The sequence below is a fragment of the Stegostoma tigrinum genome, chromosome 18, assembly GCF_030684315.1.
Source record: "Stegostoma tigrinum isolate sSteTig4 chromosome 18, sSteTig4.hap1, whole genome shotgun sequence".
NCBI lineage: Eukaryota > Metazoa > Chordata > Chondrichthyes > Orectolobiformes > Stegostomatidae > Stegostoma > Stegostoma tigrinum.
Window position 1 is genome coordinate 3277634 of NC_081371.1, and position 18839 is coordinate 3296472.

The 18839-nt window shown below is 40.6% G+C and overlaps 2 protein-coding genes across 10 annotated transcripts in view; one reads left to right on the plus strand and one right to left on the minus strand.

The window, feature by feature from the left end:
* The window catches only part of cnot4b (CCR4-NOT transcription complex, subunit 4b), a 142418-nt gene extending 125299 nt beyond the window's left edge, over window positions 1-17119 (minus strand). For all 9 annotated transcript variants that reach the window (XM_048549542.2, XM_048549550.2, XM_048549547.2 and 6 more), the window contains exon 1: window positions 16843-17119. The gene's annotated coding sequence lies outside the window, so the exon portion shown is untranslated. The remainder of the gene's footprint in view (window positions 1-16842) is intronic.
* Window positions 17120-17531: 412 nt separating this feature from the next.
* Window positions 17532-18839, plus strand: part of nup205 (nucleoporin 205) — a 100602-nt gene continuing 99294 nt past the window's right edge. The window contains exon 1 of the mRNA XM_048549296.2: window positions 17532-17754. Within this exon, the coding sequence (XP_048405253.2) occupies window positions 17724-17754 (31 nt within the window). The 5' untranslated portion in view covers window positions 17532-17723. The remainder of the gene's footprint in view (window positions 17755-18839) is intronic.

Consider the following 18839-nt stretch of genomic DNA (forward strand, 5'->3'; position numbering starts at 1 on the left):
TTTAGCAGGTTGCTCCAAAACAAGTTATATTCACTATAATGCTTAAACCGTAGAAAATATCCTAAGACACATCATGGCAGAGTTGACAAAATTTGACAGCTCACCATTATAATGTCATTTTACAGCAAGGTGACCAAAAGGCTGGTAAGAGAGATTTTAAGTCAAGTCTTAAGGAGGAGCATAGGGTGATAGGTGAAAAGGTTTGGAGACAGATCCAGAGATGATATTAGGGTTTAAACAGTTCAGTCGGCTCATTGGAACAAATCAGCAAGAAAAATACTTTCAAGGTCAGGGACTGGAGGAGCACAGGCATCTTGGAGTAGGTTGGGGAGGGTATTAGGGAGGATTAAGGTCATGCATAGACTTCAAACCCCAAAGGACGAAACAGGGTGCGACAGGCAAATGCAGCTTTGTGGATGTTTGGACACTGGCAGGAGTACTGCAAACTGCTTGAAGCTTACAATGCCTTAAATGCGGGAGCACTGCCAACAATGGTTTGGATTAATCAAGGCATGGATCAGAGTTCCAGTAGATAAGCTGCAGCAAGCATTAGGAAATATTAAGGTGGCATATATGTGGGATCAGACACTGAGCTGGAGATGTAAGGCAATAAAAAAAGGCTGCAAACAACTTGATTCAGCCTCAGGAAGTTACCAAGGCAAGACACAAAGTCAGATGTTTAGGAACTGAAAACAAAATATTGTCTTCCCAATATTTAATGGGATGAATATTCTGCTTTCCAAGACTGGATAGCAATAAAACTATTGAACAATTGATAGGATGACAGGAGTGGTAGCAGGGAATAACTCAGCAGCATGCCAAAACCAATGTTTTGAATGTAGATACCCATGAGCAGCATATGGACAAGAAACAGGAGGGGACCAATGGCAAATACTTCAAAGGCACAGAAAGAAAGTGAAGGCTGTTGTCTGGCTATGACTGGTCAATGAAAAATGGAACCAAATCCAGTCCAACCCCCAGTTGGACAGGTGTTGGAAAATGATGGTGTGGTCACCCAAATGAAAGGTTGCAGGCAGATTGAGGATATGCTTTAGAACATGAACAATAACTGTTTCAGTCTTATGAAACAACCAAATTAACCAAGTGCTCAGAAAATAACTCAAATGTACCAATATTTCTTCAGCTATCAATACATCATCCCTACATTTTGTGTATTTTTGAGCTGATGATGGAAGTGCATCTCTGAAGTAAAATAGTTAATAACCTGAAGAATTGATTGGTAAGACCTATTTATGGGGCAATACAGAAAGGTCAAGTCACCATGATGACTTGTTGAATTAATCACAAAAGGAGGACTTAAACCTTAAAAAAAAACTCAATAGAAGTTGAAAGCATCTTGCAGGGATGGAGGAAAAATGCAAATTGACTTTCCACAAACATATAGGATTTTGCAAATAATTATCACAATCAGCTACTGAATAAATTAAAGTAAACAAACAAATACTCAAGGTCAAATGTGGAAGTGGGCTGCTGGCAAGCAAAGTTCTCACCAGCGCAGCAAGTTTGGGCTAAACTGTCTCCTGCAATGTTGAAATTTCAATACCAGGCTAAGGACAAAGGATAACAAAATCCAAATACTTACACAGTACCTTGTGCACAGTCAACATGCAACTCATGGTGCAGCTATTTTGATAGGTTACACATAATCAATGCCTCAGTTACAACATTTGTAAATGCACTGAAGACAGATTAGTTCTAGACTATTAAATGTATTTCAGCATTATCCAGCCTTCGCACAAAAATCAGTTTGCAAACTCATCCTGCTACATTCACAATTGCAGATATTAGAAAAGAGAACCCCAAAGCCAGCTCCATCACCCAGTTCAATCAGTGGCCAGTAAGACTGCTCACTTCATTCAAGACTCTTACAACTATGTTTCCTGTGTGCGAGCAAAGGATATAGGCAGGAAGAGCAATGAAATGGAGTAAGTTGTCATACCACAGTCCACAAGACTCCGAATTCAGGCACTAGCCAACAGTTCATAGGAATATGCTCAAGCATACTGTTTGAACCAGTTCTTGAAATATTACAAAATTGAAGTTTGAAAGTTACTGAAGAAAATTCCAAAATACACCAGTTGATGGTGAAAGCAAGGACTTTTCTCATCTGAAAGTCAAGCAGGAGCTCTGACTTGTGTACTGGTCTGGGACAGAATGTCTGTTTGCACGTGAACAACTGTGTAAACGCAAAGGTATAAGGGGGAGGTAGTGTTTTGATGCAAGTATGGTAAAGGTGTTCAGGTGCAATCTTGATGAGTCTTCCACCAGGTTGCCATGACCATCATGTTCCTATTGTTTGCTACTTGCTCAGTGGTAAGAATTCAACTGATTTAACAATTACAAACCACGTCTGACTATTGGGATGAACTGCAAACCTAGAAGAATGACCATCATGCACCAACAGAAAACCATGCCATCAGGACAAGAACAGCTTTGTACTTAACTTCGGTTCGGCTCATTTCAGTCACATCCTGGTCAAGCAAACGGACAGTATATGCTCACACCCATCAGGCCTGCAGAATTGCTGGCCATTCACAGCAAAGTCCTTGAGGTTCAATTTTAAGTTAGAACTCAGTCAGCGTTACTCTATTATATTCAGTGCTGACTGTATGTTTCAAATCATCCAGTGCAGTCAACAAGTCATTGAGTCACAAGCTACTGGGTGTTGATATCTCTGCTCCAACAGCAACCTGCCAGTAAAATTATGCAGACTGCAGGCTCAGACAAACAATAAGTAGGCACTTGAGGATGGCTGATATTTGGAGACTGACTGCTCAGAAGGGCATTGGAAGGCACAAGTAGAAATGTAAAGTTTAGCAGGTCAAGAACATGGCCAGAGATGGAATAGGTGACTAGAGGATACACCAAGCCCACAACACACCTCCACAGCAAATGCAGCAGAGATTGCCATGTCACAGCAACACACCTAGGAATATTTTAAAAGGTCCATCACAATTGAGAGATGGACAGCTGAAGAGTCCAAAAATGGTTTCCACTGAGGTAGCTCAGTGAACTTTCTCATTCGGCCTTTTAGGACAGTCTGAAATACCTTAAAATATCCGACATCACCAATTGCTATTTTACTCATCAGGGAAATATTACAACTCTCAGAATTCAAATTGGGCTAAGCAAGTTTCAATTTCTGGGACAGGAGTTTAGATAACGTGGCAAGAACAACACTTGTGTGTTCTCCTTTCAATGGCTGAATTACTGGCTGAAACACTGCCTACGTTGGCACAAAAAAAATCAAGGATAATTGTGATCTGATGTCAGACAGACACATTCCAGTTAATCTTGCCAGTTTGGATGAGTGTTAACTCTTTCTGATCCGAGAACAATCACAATAGCCCAATCAGCGGATGCCTTTACCTGATTCCACTTTATAATATCAAGTAATAAACCACAGTAAATAGCTATTACTTAATAGAAGAGAAAGGTTGATTTGCCTTGAAAACATGTGATATCAAGCTACAATCCAAGCACAAATTTGTTTATTTCTGGACTATTTTTCTCCTTCACGGTTTCAATGTTAGGTTCAAGGCGAATGTTTCACCCAAAGCCAGTACTGTTCTGCTTTTTCATAACTTGGGCTATATGAAACACTCGTGTAAAACACTCCAAGTTGTTCCAAAGAAGTGCAATCAGGCAAGACTGAAGCATAGCCTGAGTTGGAGTGAAGTAATTTTGTCGATTTGTTCATGGTATCACTGCTGAGGCCAACATTTATTGCCTGTACCTAACAGTATTGGAGAATATGACTATAAAGTTTGTGGCAGGGAAAAAGCTTTATAAGCAAAGAGAAAAGTGGAATCCTAAAGGGTTAAGGAGGGAATTCCCGGGATTAAGACATAGATGATGGTCTGACCACGAAACAAAAACTGCGTATGAATTATACAAGCAAACACACAATTATGAGCTAACAGAACTTATCCAACAACCTTTGATTCTATGTGCACTGGAGAGTATATTCAGCTTTAACACCGGACAGTACTGACAGAAGTGATAGTTTAGTCCATTCAAACTCAGCAGCATCTCAGAAGTGTAACTTCTAGTCTCTGCCTCAAGAAGTTCCTTTCCTCTAGGTAAGAAACATTAACAAAATTATACTGCTTGCACATTGCTAATTGCAACGCTAAAAAGGTAGTGGGGCAAGAGTCTTGGGGTACTACAAAATCACCCTAGCAGACTTGGACTAGGATGATGGGAGAGATAAACTAGGTGGAAAATGACAGATTCTCTCCCAAGGATAAAAGAGTCAACAGATTGGATTTTTTCGAACAGTCTGGCAGCTTTTAAGAAATAGTAGAAACTGCAGATGCTGGAGAATCTGAGATAACAAGGTGTAGATTAGGACAACAGGTTAATGAAAACAGTAACATGAGTAATTTGGTGGCGGTAACGAAACTGTTCAGAGCGTCTGGATTTGAACAAAAAGAAGTGAGACAGCCCAAAGTCTTTTCACAGAACGTCAGAAATATGATGGAATACTCCCACTTGTCTGGATGGGTGTAGGTCTAACAACGCAAATGGCTAGAGATCATCCATGAGAAAGCAGCCTGCTTGACTGGCATGACATCCCTAACTTTCACACACTACACCACCAACAGCAGTGTGTTTCATCAACCCGACGCACTGAGAAACTCACCAAGGTTTATGAAATAAGACACTCCAAAGCCTACAATCATCAAGATCTAAAAGCAGAAGGGCAGCAGATTTATGGGGTCACCATGTTAAAAGCTCCCTTAAAGTCACTGATTAGCGAGACTTGAAAATACATCACTGCTCCTTCACGGACGCTAGGTCAAAATCTTAACTTTTCCTAACAACACGTGGGTCTCCCTACACAAAATGCACTGCAGCAGTTCGACAGACTGCTCGCCACACAACTTTCTCAAGGAAAGTAAGTGACAGGGAATAGATGCTGGCCCAACCACAGTCACCCACATTCCATGAGTACATTTTTAAAGTTTATTTCAGTATCACAAAGATTATTCAGCTGGAATTAAATTTATCATTCTATTAAAAATCACAAAGAATTGACTGGCCCCAAATTATTCCGGCACGATTAGTGGGCATCTGTGACTTAAGCATTGCATCTCCAGGTTCTTCCACGTGTTTCGATGTAGTCTGTCTGCAAAATACTAGCATAGGGAACCATGTGAAAGACGTGAAATCATGGAGTTTCCTTTGTGGAAACCAAGATCTCTTTCTAGTTTCAACTTCACTAACAGTTAAATGTTTGTGGCCTCACCATAATGCTCACTGCCAAGTACAAATTAATCACAACTGGCAAAGACTAATCAAAGTCGAGAGTTAAATGAGTGGCTCAGCGATTGCCATGAATTGAATGGACTTCTCTTCGTGGAATACTGGCATGAGTAGTGAGATAGAAGACAGCTGTTCCAGGGTAATGGGTTTCATTTGACCTATGTTGGGGCCATTGTCCTGGCAAATCAAATAACCAACTTAATTGAGAGGATTTTCAACTGAAGAGAGTGAGCTTCAGGCAAGAGGAAATGCAAGGTTACCAAGCAAAAGGGTAGCTAAGGATAGCCAGAGTAGGATAGCAATGGACAGTGCAGAAACATACAGAAAGCAGCAAATAGTGTCACATGTAGGGAAAAATGGTAAAAAGGCGAAATTAATGGCTCTTAAATGCACCTAGCATTCAGAACAAAGTACATGGAGTAATGGCACAAATAAAGGTTCAGGGTCTTATGGCTATTTCAAAGACACAGTCTCAAGGAGTTCAAAGCTGGGAAATAACTATTCGGGGATACACATCTTTTGAACAGATCACACAAGAAGGGAAGGAAAGCTTTGTTAGGACAAGATGGAATCAGCATGATAGCATGCCATGATAATGGGTCAGTTGATACAGAATCGTTGAGTGAAACAAGTGAACAAGGGAGTAATCTGTAGGCTCAACACTAACCTTTCTGTAGGATAGAGAGATACCAGGAGATAATAAGGCCATGTTGAAAAAAGGCAGTACATGAATTATACCGGCCTTAATTTTGTAGGTTGGGAAAACGAAATTAACGGAGGTAACCCCGAGGAAAAGTTCAAAATGTAGTCAGGAGAATGTTGAAGATCCTATCTTGGATTAGACCTTTTGGGGTCTGCTAAAGTATATGTTTCAGAAAATAGTTCATGAGTCTCAAAAAAATTCCCTTTCAAAAAGGAGGATTTCAGAAATGGAATAAGCCAAACATGCTTAGCCTACTTGTCTTTTACCTTGAAAAAAAAAAGCCATACAAAGATTTGGGGGGGGTGAGAGCCACGAGGGCAGAGAACTTGACACCTCCTCCAAGGTCCTCAAACCCCATGTCAATGTCATACCCGTTTTGTGAGCATGAGCAGTGCACACTTTAAACCAGACGTAAGGGGTCTCCAACTGCATGCACATGCACTTGAGTGAGCACGAAGGTGCAACTGAACCTCAGATCCAGTGTCAGCAAACACTGTTTTCTCAAAATGTCTTGAGGTTTAGCAAGCGGCCAATGCAACAGCCTTGAACAAAAAAAGGCGGGGGGGGGGGGGGGGGGGGGGTAGCTAATGCTAGGCGACTTACCAGTTGTTGTGAAATTGATGCAGAATCTATAATTGAGGATTTATTGGCAGATCATACATAATATAATCGGTGTTAATATGGCTTCATGAAGCAGAATTCAAGCCTCATAAACTTATTACAATTCTTTGAAGAGGTAACAAATCGGGCTTGTTAAAAGAGATCCAGACGACGTCACACTTAGCTTTACAGAAGGCATTTTATGAAAGTATCACATGAGGCTTTATAAGAATCTACAATATTGGTTGCAGTGTTAGCACAGATAGACTGGCTAATAGTTAAAACTAAAGCAAAATACAGCTGATGCTGAAATATGAAACAAACAACAAAGTGAGAAACTCAGTCAGTGGAGACAGTCATTTTCAGCAATCATTTCTGGGAACAATTACTTACAGTAGATATTGACAATTTGTGAAGTGGATATAGTAAGTTTGCAGATGTTAAAATGACTTGTGGAAGCCAAGTTGTGCAGTTGACAGTCTGTGAAGCAATGTAAACAGGGTAAGTGGGCAAAAACCTGCTGAATATACACAGTGAAGTTTGGTTTTCATTCATATTTCCAGCATCACCCATATTTATCGATTTTAGTGGCCAAGTGTTTATGAATGTGATGATATGGATTACGAGAAGGAATCTAAAATATGTGATTGAGTGGAATCATATACACCATATGATAATGGGGAAGATATTGGTTAGCAGTTGAGATAATACATGTATTACAGGCATGGATGCAACATGCATGATGGTCCTCAAAGACCTATATTATGGCTTTAAGTGTTTCCTTATATTTCCAAGAAACTTGATTCAGTCATCTTAGGTTGCTAAAAACACTAAATTGAGGCAATACAGTAACCATGTGGAGATGAGCAGAAAGATCTAAAGCGTTATTAATATATTAAGTGAGGGGACAATATTGTAGCACAGTGACGTTAATGTGCTGAATGAACAGTCACACCCAAAAAAAGCACTTTTTCAAATGAGGAGATGCTGAGAACTGTGGAGCCAATGGAGACTTAGGGTTCCAAGTACTGCAATCATTAAAAAGTCTAATGGACAGATACTCAGAAATATTTAAATGGATCATGGAATGCTGGAAGTTGGAACTTGAGTGAAAAATCATAGTTTTACAAGCTCTTGTTAGATTCCAGTTATTGTACTCAATTTAGTTCTGAGCACTGTACCTTGGTGAGAATACTGGTGATGCTCTTGGAGGGTGACCAATATAGATGATTCACCAGATTGACCCCTGGGCTAGTTCTTAGTTAAGGCTGCACAGAAAGAATCTGTATGACTTGCAGGTAGATTGTTATAGGGTGTCAAATTTTCATGCATAACCACAGAAGGAGGAGATGGATCAAGAAAACTTTTTCCCCTGATAGGTTGAGTTCAGACAAAGAGGCGTCACCTTAAAATAAGCATTTAACAACTTAGGGATCATCTTGCATGGCATGAAGGAAATCTAACTTGCTTGCCAAAAAACACCATAGAATCAAATGACAGTGTCAAACTTATTTAAATTGACATTTCTTTTTGATTAAGGGCTTCAGGGCTATGAAACCCACAAGCATGTTGCTAAGGTACTAACTAGTGACGATCCAATTCAAAGGTGTGAATTTTTGAAAAGCCAAATGCCTATGCAGCACAGTAGACTGGCAATTGCAGAATTTAAATCAATTTCCCTGTTGATGAAAATTAAACTAACTGGGCATAAACTAAAGCCAGAGGTAACTGAAAGATTCCTCTTTTAAAAAGCAGAAACTGAAAGCTTTACACTCCACTTTCAAGACAAGTTGGAAACAGTCAAAAGTTGACGCACAGCAGTTCTGACGGAACTTAAAATATTTGAAACGAACTTTTTTCCCCTGACAGAAGATGCTTGACCTGATCAGCATTTCAGATTTTCACACATACAGTATTTTGCTTTTTATTTATGTAAAGTATCAGCATATTGCTAGATAAGCTCAAAGGCCAAATCTTGAAATTACTTTTGAAGCAGTCATATTGTTTTGATCTTAGACGAAAGTAGTCTGGCCTGTTGATCAGACAACTTCACTGGTCCACTTCTAACAGTGTCACAGGATCTTTTAGTCACACCTGAGCACAGAACATTGAGATGACAACGGCTCTGACAAAACACCAGGACACTGACCCATAAAGTGCTATTATATGTTAAGGTCACTAGGTCTAGACTTGAACTGACCAGCTTTCTGGGGTCAGACAGCATCAACAGAACCAACGTGACATTCAACAGGTGAGTGAGCACTTCCAGTTAGTACATGTGATGCAGCTGACAAAAACATGGCAGACAAATGCCATAACCTGTGCCAAATACCAATATGGAAATTCCACCAGTTCAAAGGGAAAAAAAAATTCCATGCCCACCATTCACAAGCTTCTACAGGATAGGCTTTGGTGCTGCAAACACCAAACTTTAACATAACAGGTCTAAAGAACAAAACTGCCATGGATTAGATCAGTTTGCCATGTTACATTGTTCCCAAGATTTTCCCCATTAAGTGTAAAACTATCTTGATCTGAAGCAAGTTCGTTCCAACAACTGCATTGTGCGCTTGGACCAATTCTCATCTTCGACAGTCATAGATACAGGCCATTGCCGAGCTCAGCAAGCTAAAGTAACGTTGTAGAGAGCACTGTCTTAAATGTCAATCTACCTGCACACGACAGTTTCACATTTGACTCCACCAAAAATGACATTTCCAGCAATAGTTTCTTTTTACAATCATGATTACCTTCAGCATAGTCCAAGGTTCTTTGCTTGGGACTCATTTTCTCTATTTGCACACAAGTCCGTCAAAGTGTTCTATGTGTGCAAAACGTTTTTCCACCAAAGCATTTACTTGGTGCCAACTAATTCATGAACAACCTACAAGTTTCTTCTAACTCTTCATCTACAATTCAGCATCCATGTTTTCTCATAAAAGATGTTTAGGATATCTATTAACACTGAAGATGCCAGTCAACACAAACTGTCAATGCAGCATATTTCTACTACAAAAGATAGCAACCTTTTAATTCGGAACTTAAATTTTTCACTGTTCCAGCATACATTCACACTGGTCACTCTCATCGTTCAGCTCCAAACTCTCCTGACAAACCAAGAAGCAAAAACATCATGACAAAGTGAAGAATAGTCTGGAAATTTCACCATGTAACATATCCCGGTGACAAAACTCACTAAAATACAAAGAGAGTCCCTTATGATGGCAACAAACAGAATAGGTTTACACATTTTCCTATTTGCAATGGCACAAAAGCTGGCATGTTGTCCAAATGCTGCATTTCAGAGTACTCAAAACTTGTGAAAACCAAAACTTACTCACGTACCATAAATAATTTCTTTGTCTGGACTCATTCTGATCTTCTATGATTACAATGCATCAATTAGGGCCTCAAACTGGCATTATATGTGGAGTTCTTTTAAGCTTGAAACAACACCAACCAAAAAAATAGAAAAATTTCAGGTAGGTGCTGGCTATATCAGGGACCCTCAAGGCAATTTTGCCTGCCTCTTTTGACTGAAGCTCAAAAGTCATCTATGAACTGTGCAATGCGTTCAGACACTGCAGACATCAAAACATGGCATAGATAAGATTTGTCTTTCCTGTCTTCCTCTCTTTCACAACACATTTGACAAAAATTCTGCATCGTTGACTGGCCAGTAATGTTAGATTACATGTGATTGTGGGAGAGGTTGCCAATTCGAAACAAAATTGGTAAAACAGTAGGAGATGGAGGGTGGCAATTGAAGATTGTTTTTCAGACTGGATGCTTTTGACCAGCCATGTGCTGCAAGCATCAGTGCTGGTTCCACTATTGTTTCTCATGTATACAAATAATTTGGATGATAATGTAGGAGGAATGGTTAATAAGTTCGCAAATGACACCAAAATTGGTTGTACAGTGGACTGTGAAGAAGGTGATCCAAGATTAGAGAGAGATCTCAATCAATTAGTCCAAAGGGTGGCAAGTGAAGTTTAATTTTGATAAATGCAAGGTGTTGCAATTTGAGAAGTCAAACACAGGCAGGACCCTGGGGAGTCTTGTTGGGCAGAGACACCTAAGGGTTTAAGTCCATAGTTCCTTGAAAGTAGCATTATAGGTCGACAGGGTGCTGAAGATGGTGTTTGGCACACTTGCCTTCATTAGTCACATTAGTGAGTATCGTAGTCATGTAGCAGTTATGCAGAATGTTGGTTAAGCCTCTTTCAGAATAATGTGCATAGTTCTGGTCGCCCTGGATAGGAAGAGTATTCAATCAGGAAGGATGCAGAGAGATTCACAAGGATACTAGTGGGACCAAAGGGTTTGAGTTATAAAGAGAGGCTAGAACCTTACTTCCCTCAAATGTAGGAGGTTCAGGGGGTGACCTTATAGAGGTTTATGAAATCTTGAGGTGCAGGTGAATACAAAGGTCTTTTCTCTAAAGTAGAGGAGTTCAAATTTCAGGGGAACACTAAGGAAAGAGGAGAAAGATTTTTTAAAAAAAGGGACGTGAGGGGCAACTTTTTCTCTCACAGTTGATTAATATGTGGAACGAGCTGCTAAAGGAAGTGATAGGTACAGGTATAGTTACAACATTTAAAAGACATTTGGATAGGTACCTGAATAGGACTGGTTTAGAGGGCTGTGGTCCAAATGCAAGCAAGTGGAACTATGGTAGTTTCAGAAGCCTGGTTAGTATGGGCAAATTGGACCAAAAGGCCCATTTCCATGCTCTATGACTCCATGACTCTTAATAGATGGCAGCAATAATTAGAAAACAACTTAGATATGACCTTACCGCTTCTTACATGGACAAATAATTGCTGCATGAATTATCAGTGGGTTAACTCCCTATTGTGACTATTCCAATTCACTGTAGATCTATGAAAACTATTTTATGCTCAATGTCCAGCAGAACACTGAAGTTAAACTTCTACACATTTTCATCATGGTTTTTTGTTATAGACCTGTCTTGTGAATAACAGAGTATTTGGCATTTTGGGTATTGTCAGTTTAGCATACAATAGAGCTCAAGTAAAAGGTTCCTCTCCCCTCATCTCAGTTACAGAAAAACATTCCAAGCACAAAATTATGACGCTTTGCTCATTTTCCATCCGTCAATCCGAGTTAGGCTCTCAAAATGCAAAATAAAGATAGTCCTGATGATACAGAAATGGACTAAGTGGCTCAAATTAATTTTAGATTGCACACTTAGACCAACCAAAAATGGAAATATCTGTATTGAGGGTAATCCACTGCAGTAGCTACATGGAGTTTTAGATTTTAATTTTAAAATGAAGTTTCATTTTTTTTTCCTCGTTCACAAGTATGAAGGAAAATGGGGCAAAGGCAGACGTATGTTGTAGGTCATGGGTCATCCATGCATCAATTGAATGGTAGGACTGAATTAAGGGCCCTGATCCTGTTCTGGTGATTCCAAGAAAAAGCAAGTTAAAAAATTTCCAGGTTTAAGTGTAAATTCTGAAGTGAAATACAGAGCTATCATCAAAACATTCAGTTGGAGCCTTAAATACTTCACATTTCTCATTCACAGCATTGCCATAGGATCTGAACATGCAAAAAGCCGAAACGTTTTCCTGCTAGCTTCCCTGCAGCCTCTCCTTTTGGAGGCATTACTGAAGCCTCAGCCTTGGCCTATACAAATGGGCGATAACAAAGCAGGCAATTTCCTTGCTTTACTGATGCAACAGGTATGAAAGACAATAATGCTTCATGAACCTAAACAAGACGTTGAACAGTTACTGACTTGTACATCATCGTGCAGCCAGGATGGCTGTTACATGCCCGTTGCTCTTCTTGAAGCACATCTGGTGCCAAAATTGAGAGTGGTCAAAATTGCAAGGTTATATGCTACTACACTGATCTGAAAGATAAACAAATTACCCAGCAATTTAAACTGCTCAACATCCAAGCAAAATGGGAATGCCTCAGATGCACTAAAAACACCTGCAGATTTTGAATCTATTCTTTTTGGCACAACACCACCGCTGGAACTGAGCTCAAGCAAGCAGATAGTGGAGGAATAGATAAATTTAAAATCAATTCATGCATTACTTCAGCCTCCACCCTCCTCCAGGTTACTCACTCAACATATTCCATCAAAAGCTATTGGAGGAAAAAAAAACACATAATATGCACTAGGGTCAGTCAGGTTCAATATTAGAGACTGGGAAGATAGTTGGGATGCTACAATCCACCTACAATCCCTTTCAGCAAAAAAACAGAGAAAGTAAAAGAATTAACCTCAACTGTCACTCCAGTGACTCCTTCAGAAATGTCTGAGAATTACAAAGAATTTAAATATAAAGTGGAACAGTACACAACGTATGCTCAGACATAAGTGAAAGATTGGTCACCAGCACACATATTGAAAGGCCTGGAGGCATAATTCGGCAAATGCATTAACTTTGAACGCCACACTGAGTGGAAAAAAAAACAGAAAACTGAAGAAGATATTAAATGTTCAAGCTGGCTAGATGGGCAGTAAGAATGCACTGAGATTACTGCACACAAGTTGTAAGCATTTATTGGGCTGCATATATTACGAAGTTATCCAAACAGAACACACACAATTAACAATGCTGATGTCGAGAGGAATCTTTCATGGTGTTTCCAGTTTTCAGTCCTCCAAGGCAATGAAATTGTGTCAAATCAGTTAAGCACAGCGAATAGGTGGCAATTGCAGGGCCCAGTCCACTGCATGACTTGTACATATTAAGATGGGGATTTTGCAAAAGCTTTTGGCTATGAAGCCAGAGAACCTATTTAATGTGATGTGACAAAATGAATTTCAGACATTCTTATTTCTTGTTAGATTGGCTGTAATTTCAAAGACACTGTGCAAAATCTTACAAAATGTGCAACAAAATTTTCAATCATTCCAACTATTCACTACCCTGTCTGCATACACAACTGGAAGCACAGACCTGCACTGAGACAGGTACACTCTAATGCTTGGTCAAAGAGATCGTACTTCCTCTGGTGACTTTGAATGCCAGCAAGGTATTCAACCACGAAGCTATACAATTCTACTGTCATAATTGAGCATTCATTCATGCATACTTCTTCCCAGTACAATTCTGAATTATGATAAGAAACCCCTAGCCCAGCTTCCCTCTCCCCAAATCAGGGCTTAAAGGACAGTTGTTCCAGTTCTACAATCTGAAAGTGTCTAATTGTATCAGGAACAAAAATAGCAACATGTTTTCTAGATGGTAAGAGATCAGAGATTGATGGAACTGAGTGCCCTGGTACACAAATAACGGAAGATTAAGTATGTACAGACAGCAAATAATTAGGAAAGCTAAATTAATGCTATTGTTTATTAAGAGGGGCACTGAATACTAATGTAAAAGATTATGCTTTCATTGTACAGGACTTTGGTGAAACCACATTACTGGTGTCTTTAATTAAGGAAGAATCTAAGTGCTTCTGAATGATCTTAGAAAACTTTTACCATACTCAAATTGAACTCTGCATGTTATCTTACTAAGAAAATTTGAAAGGCAAGGCTTGTAGCCACTGTTGTTCAGAAGAATAAGTAACCTGATTAAAGCATGCAGTGAGTCAAACCCCCCTCAATATTACTTACGGAAAAGTTGCTTGTGCAAGAATCTGGAACTCGGGGTCACTGCTTCAAAACAAGACCTTGTCTGTTTAAGACTCACGTGAGAAGAAATCTTTGGAGGTTCATGAATCTATGGGTTTCTGTTTCTCAGTAGGGGAAGCAGAGTCTTTGAATATTACAGCAGAGATTCTTGGTAAAGAAACATGGAAGCTTATTGTAGGTAATGAGAATTTACAGTTTCACATCAGCCACGTTCTCATTGCACGGTGAAAATGGCTCAAGCAACCAAAAAGCCTAACTGTGCACCTAATTTGTTTGTATTGTAGGAATAAATGAAACACAAATAAACCATTATTACTGGGACTTGGTCTGTGTTTTTCAGAAACAACACAAACCACTAGTGCAGAAAACGAATGTGTATTTTTATGTTACATGGTACAGGTTCAGTGTAACTTAAAAACACAAAACAGCTCAGACTAACGTTAACAGCCAAAATTAATCCATCTTAGTTGGGCCAACAAATTTGCTGAAATATCACCCCAACAGACAGACCAGCCAAACAAAGCTCAATGTTAAAATTCAGAATTGCACTGCTAGGTCTCACAACGAAACAGACAACCTGCAGTAGCCAAGTTAGTTTTTAAATCTGTTTTATATGTCAGTTAAACTATTTGTACAGGTTCACCAAGTTCTGCTGAACACCTCAATCACAATGGCAAAAGATCCCAGATTGAATGCCTTCTTTGAACTAAACTAATGGAATCAGCTTGGTGTACTTCAAAAATGGCACCATCACGTTTGGGTGGGGAGAATAATACTGTGTCTCCTGTTGCACCCTGGTGAGCCTTGCACATGAATTATGACCACCCAGATCAAATACGACAGCACTGTATCACAGCAATGAGCAAAACGTCTTGGCATAAGGGAGAGAAAGTAAGTGAGGCAAAGATTTGTGTGGACACCATCCCTTCATTATGATACATTTGAACAAAATTTGCATAAACACACAGCAGAAACATTCTTAACCACCATAACAATACAAACTATTCACCCTGATTAGATTTTGCAATCCAGAAAATCAGTTAACTTTCCTGTTGCTGCTGCAAAGGTTGATCATTCTTCGATGACAAATACTAGATAACACCATATTTCTGGGCCCAGTCACTGGACCCAAAACGTCAATTCTGCTGTTTTCTTCACAGATGCTGCCAGATCTAAGCTTTCCCAGCAACTTCTGTTTTTGTTCCTGATTTACAGCATCTGTAGGTCTTTTAGTTTTTATTTAGCACCATGTTTATTCAGTTAACCAAGGCTGTCAACAGGTACTACCCTACATTAGATTTCGCAAGAGTCAGTTGCAATTTGAGAGTATTTTGTTTTACAAATTCAAGTGTTAAATGACAATTTGCATTAGATTTAGAGCGCCATGGAAATAGGACAGCACCCAGTCAAGTCAGATCATCACGACAAGGTTCGGGTACATACACAACTGTATCAATATATTTTTTGTTTAAAGTCAATATATGCAATATGATGCTTTCATTCCTCCATTGTAACCCCCAATTTGTCTGACTTCTCATGCAAGCCCAGCCTCAGAATTTCAAACCCAAAATTGTAATAATCACTCTCTTCCTTCTTTCAGGGACATAGAAATGTTGACAAAAATTCTACACAATTTGTATTCTATTTCACAATTTGATCAGACTAACTGCTCTTGCTTACCATTTCCCACTAAAAATTTACAGACAAACTCTTATGCTCGAGATACTGCTTCAAAACTCATTGGTACATTTTGTTTTTGAAGATAAAACATCACTTGTAATTCTCAGAAACACATACATGATTTTCCCTAAATTAAACCTGAACAAATCTAATTTCAATCAAACCTTTGTAATCACCAAGATAAAAAGTATGAAACATTAAAAAAAAACAAGAGTCATATTTGTTTGGAAAGTTCTTCATGGTTACTGAACATCTTTTAGGGGCAAAAATGCCTGTACTTATTCCCAGACAAATAAATAACAACCTTCATACCTTGTATTCATTTATATAAACTCCTCCCAACTGCTAACAATGAAGTAACATCTAAGGCGAAGTGTTGGCCTGTTCCATGCCTACTTGCTCAAAAGCAAAAATAGAATAAGACTTCCCGCTAAGTTAGACACGCTGCCCATCCCTAAACGTAGTTGCAAAAGGTGCGAATGAACTTTAGGTTTTAAAAAAAGAACGAAATACTGCAAATTCACAATCCCAGGGATTATACAAAGGAGAAATAAAAATTGCGCTTTGGAGAAGGAAGGACAACCCTTTCGTGGAGGTACCCCTGAACGGTTGAGGCTAAGAAAAAACACGCGAATTCCTCTTCTCTCACCACATTCAAAGCAATTGCAACTCTCTAGTGTTTTGAAGAGAACAGGCTTTCTCCCAAGCCGGCCGGCTGGCCTGCTCTCCCCCCCTCTGCCCGTGAATCCACGGCGTGGTGCCGCTCCCCGGTGATGCTGGAGGAGGGATGGTTGGTGGCTGGGGTGGGGGGGGGTGGCGGTGGGAAGAGGCAGGCCAGCGCGGCCTGGCTGTATCGCTGAAGCCTCCGGGTAGTAGTAAATAGCTGGGGTGCCTGGCTCCCCCAAGTCTCTCTCCCTCCCAGCCCTCACCGACTCACAGTTCAAACTCAGCAGGAGCTCCCAACGCTCTTGTCCTTTCCCTGGATCTGTCTGCTTCTCTGCTGGCCTTAGCTTTCTGGGAAAGGGGCTTGATTTTCCTTGTTTCGTCCCCACCCCTTCCTCTGTCTGTCTTCTTGCTCGGAATGGCTTCCTCCACTTCTGTATTGCGGATAATTTGATATATAATTATATATCTCCGGCACTGCTCCAATTTACACACCAGCCACCATCTTTTTTTCTCCTCTCCCTTAGGAAACGCGAGACGGAGTCTGCGCAGAAAGGCGACTGCGCATGCGCCGACCCATACACCGGCAACCGTTACCCTTTCACTCGGAGCCCCGCCCCTGGGTCCGTCGTCCACCGTGCACTGTGGGACATGTAGTCTATTCGTCGCAGAATCAAGCAAACCTGGCCTAGCGGCCTACATTTCCCAGAAACTGGCTCCCACGGCTGGCTTCCCAGACATTTTTCAAACATCTCTTCGCGACAATTTCTTACTGTATCGAAACCACTATTTCTTTGATGCAATCGTGAAAATCGCGCTTTTTCTAAAAGGTTCGTTCATTGAAATTTGGTGCAATATTTTAATTGGGGGAAGATGGGGGTGGTGAATGGGTTACTTCCGGTGTGGTGGCGTGAAGGTATACTGGGAGTTGTAGTCCGGGATTGTGGGAACGGTCACGTGCCTCCCCCAAACCCGCTCGATTGAGGGCCGGTTGTGGGCAGATCGCGGGTTGGGAAGGTAACCGTTGATTCGAGAGTTGACGGGTGGCCTCTTGATCACGGTGTGTGGGCACGATTGGGCTGTTTGGCGTGAAGGACAACCTTCCTCCTCACCCCACGACAACCTGGAGGTTTTCGGTTCCGGTTCCTCTCCAAGATGGCGTCCAGGACCATGGCGGTAAATTCAGGTCAGTGAGTGAAGACGGGGGAAACAAAACGCGAGCCTCACCGTCCGCCCTTCACCCACAACGAGGGAGGGAGGTCGGTCTTTCAGTCTTTCATTCAACCGTCTGACTCTAACGTTGGGGGGCCAGTTAGCCCCCAGCTCACCCACAATCACCCGACCCCAGGCCGCGTTTCTTCATCTTCAAATGAAGACAACAATTCAGTTGGGAGAAAGGGCGGGGGAGGGGAGGGTAAGGAAGCAAGAAAGGCCTAGGGTGGCTGCGGAAGGTGGGGGCAATAGAGTAATGAGGGACAGGGACCATGTGAAAAGTAGGGGAGGTGGTTGGGTGGGCACGATGGGATTGAAACTTGCAGAATATTGAGAGGCCTGGAAAGAGTGGACATGGAGAAATTTTTTCCACTAATGGAGAGACTCGGACTTGAGAACACTGTCCCAGTTTGAAGTGATGACTCTATGGAACTCATTGTCACAGAGCTCTGTAGAGGCCAAGTAATTGAATGTATTTAACACCAAGATATGTAGGTTCTTGATAGGTAAGGGGATCAAGGGCTATGGGGAGAAAGCAGGAGAATAGGAATGACAAGCATGTCAGCAATGATCAAATGGTAAATTATACTCCATTTGTTAAATGGCCTAATCCTGCTCCTCTATCTTGTAGTCCTATTTGTTGGTGTAATATTTTTCAGTTGCTGCACAAGCTAAGGAATCTGAATTTCAGCTGAATTAGGAGCAGTTATACTGTTATCCAACTCCTTGTTCAAAACATGTTTTGGCTACAAACACTTTGTAGGGCAGAGAATTCCATAGGCTCACCACTCTTTCTATGAATATATTTTTTCTCATCTCCTAAATGGCCGAGCCCATCTCCTTAGACTAGGTTCTGGGCTCCCCAGTCATTGGGAACTTACTTGGTATGTTTACCCTGTCGTGTCTTGTCTTGTTAGAATTTTAGAAGTTTGTGGACCTGTGTCAAACGTTAAGATTAGATTTTAAAGTTTTTTTTTATCAATTGTTTCACGTTGCTCAGCAAATACTTCTCAAATAACGTTGTTTGAAGTTTTCTCCTCTCGGCTAATGTGATTTTCT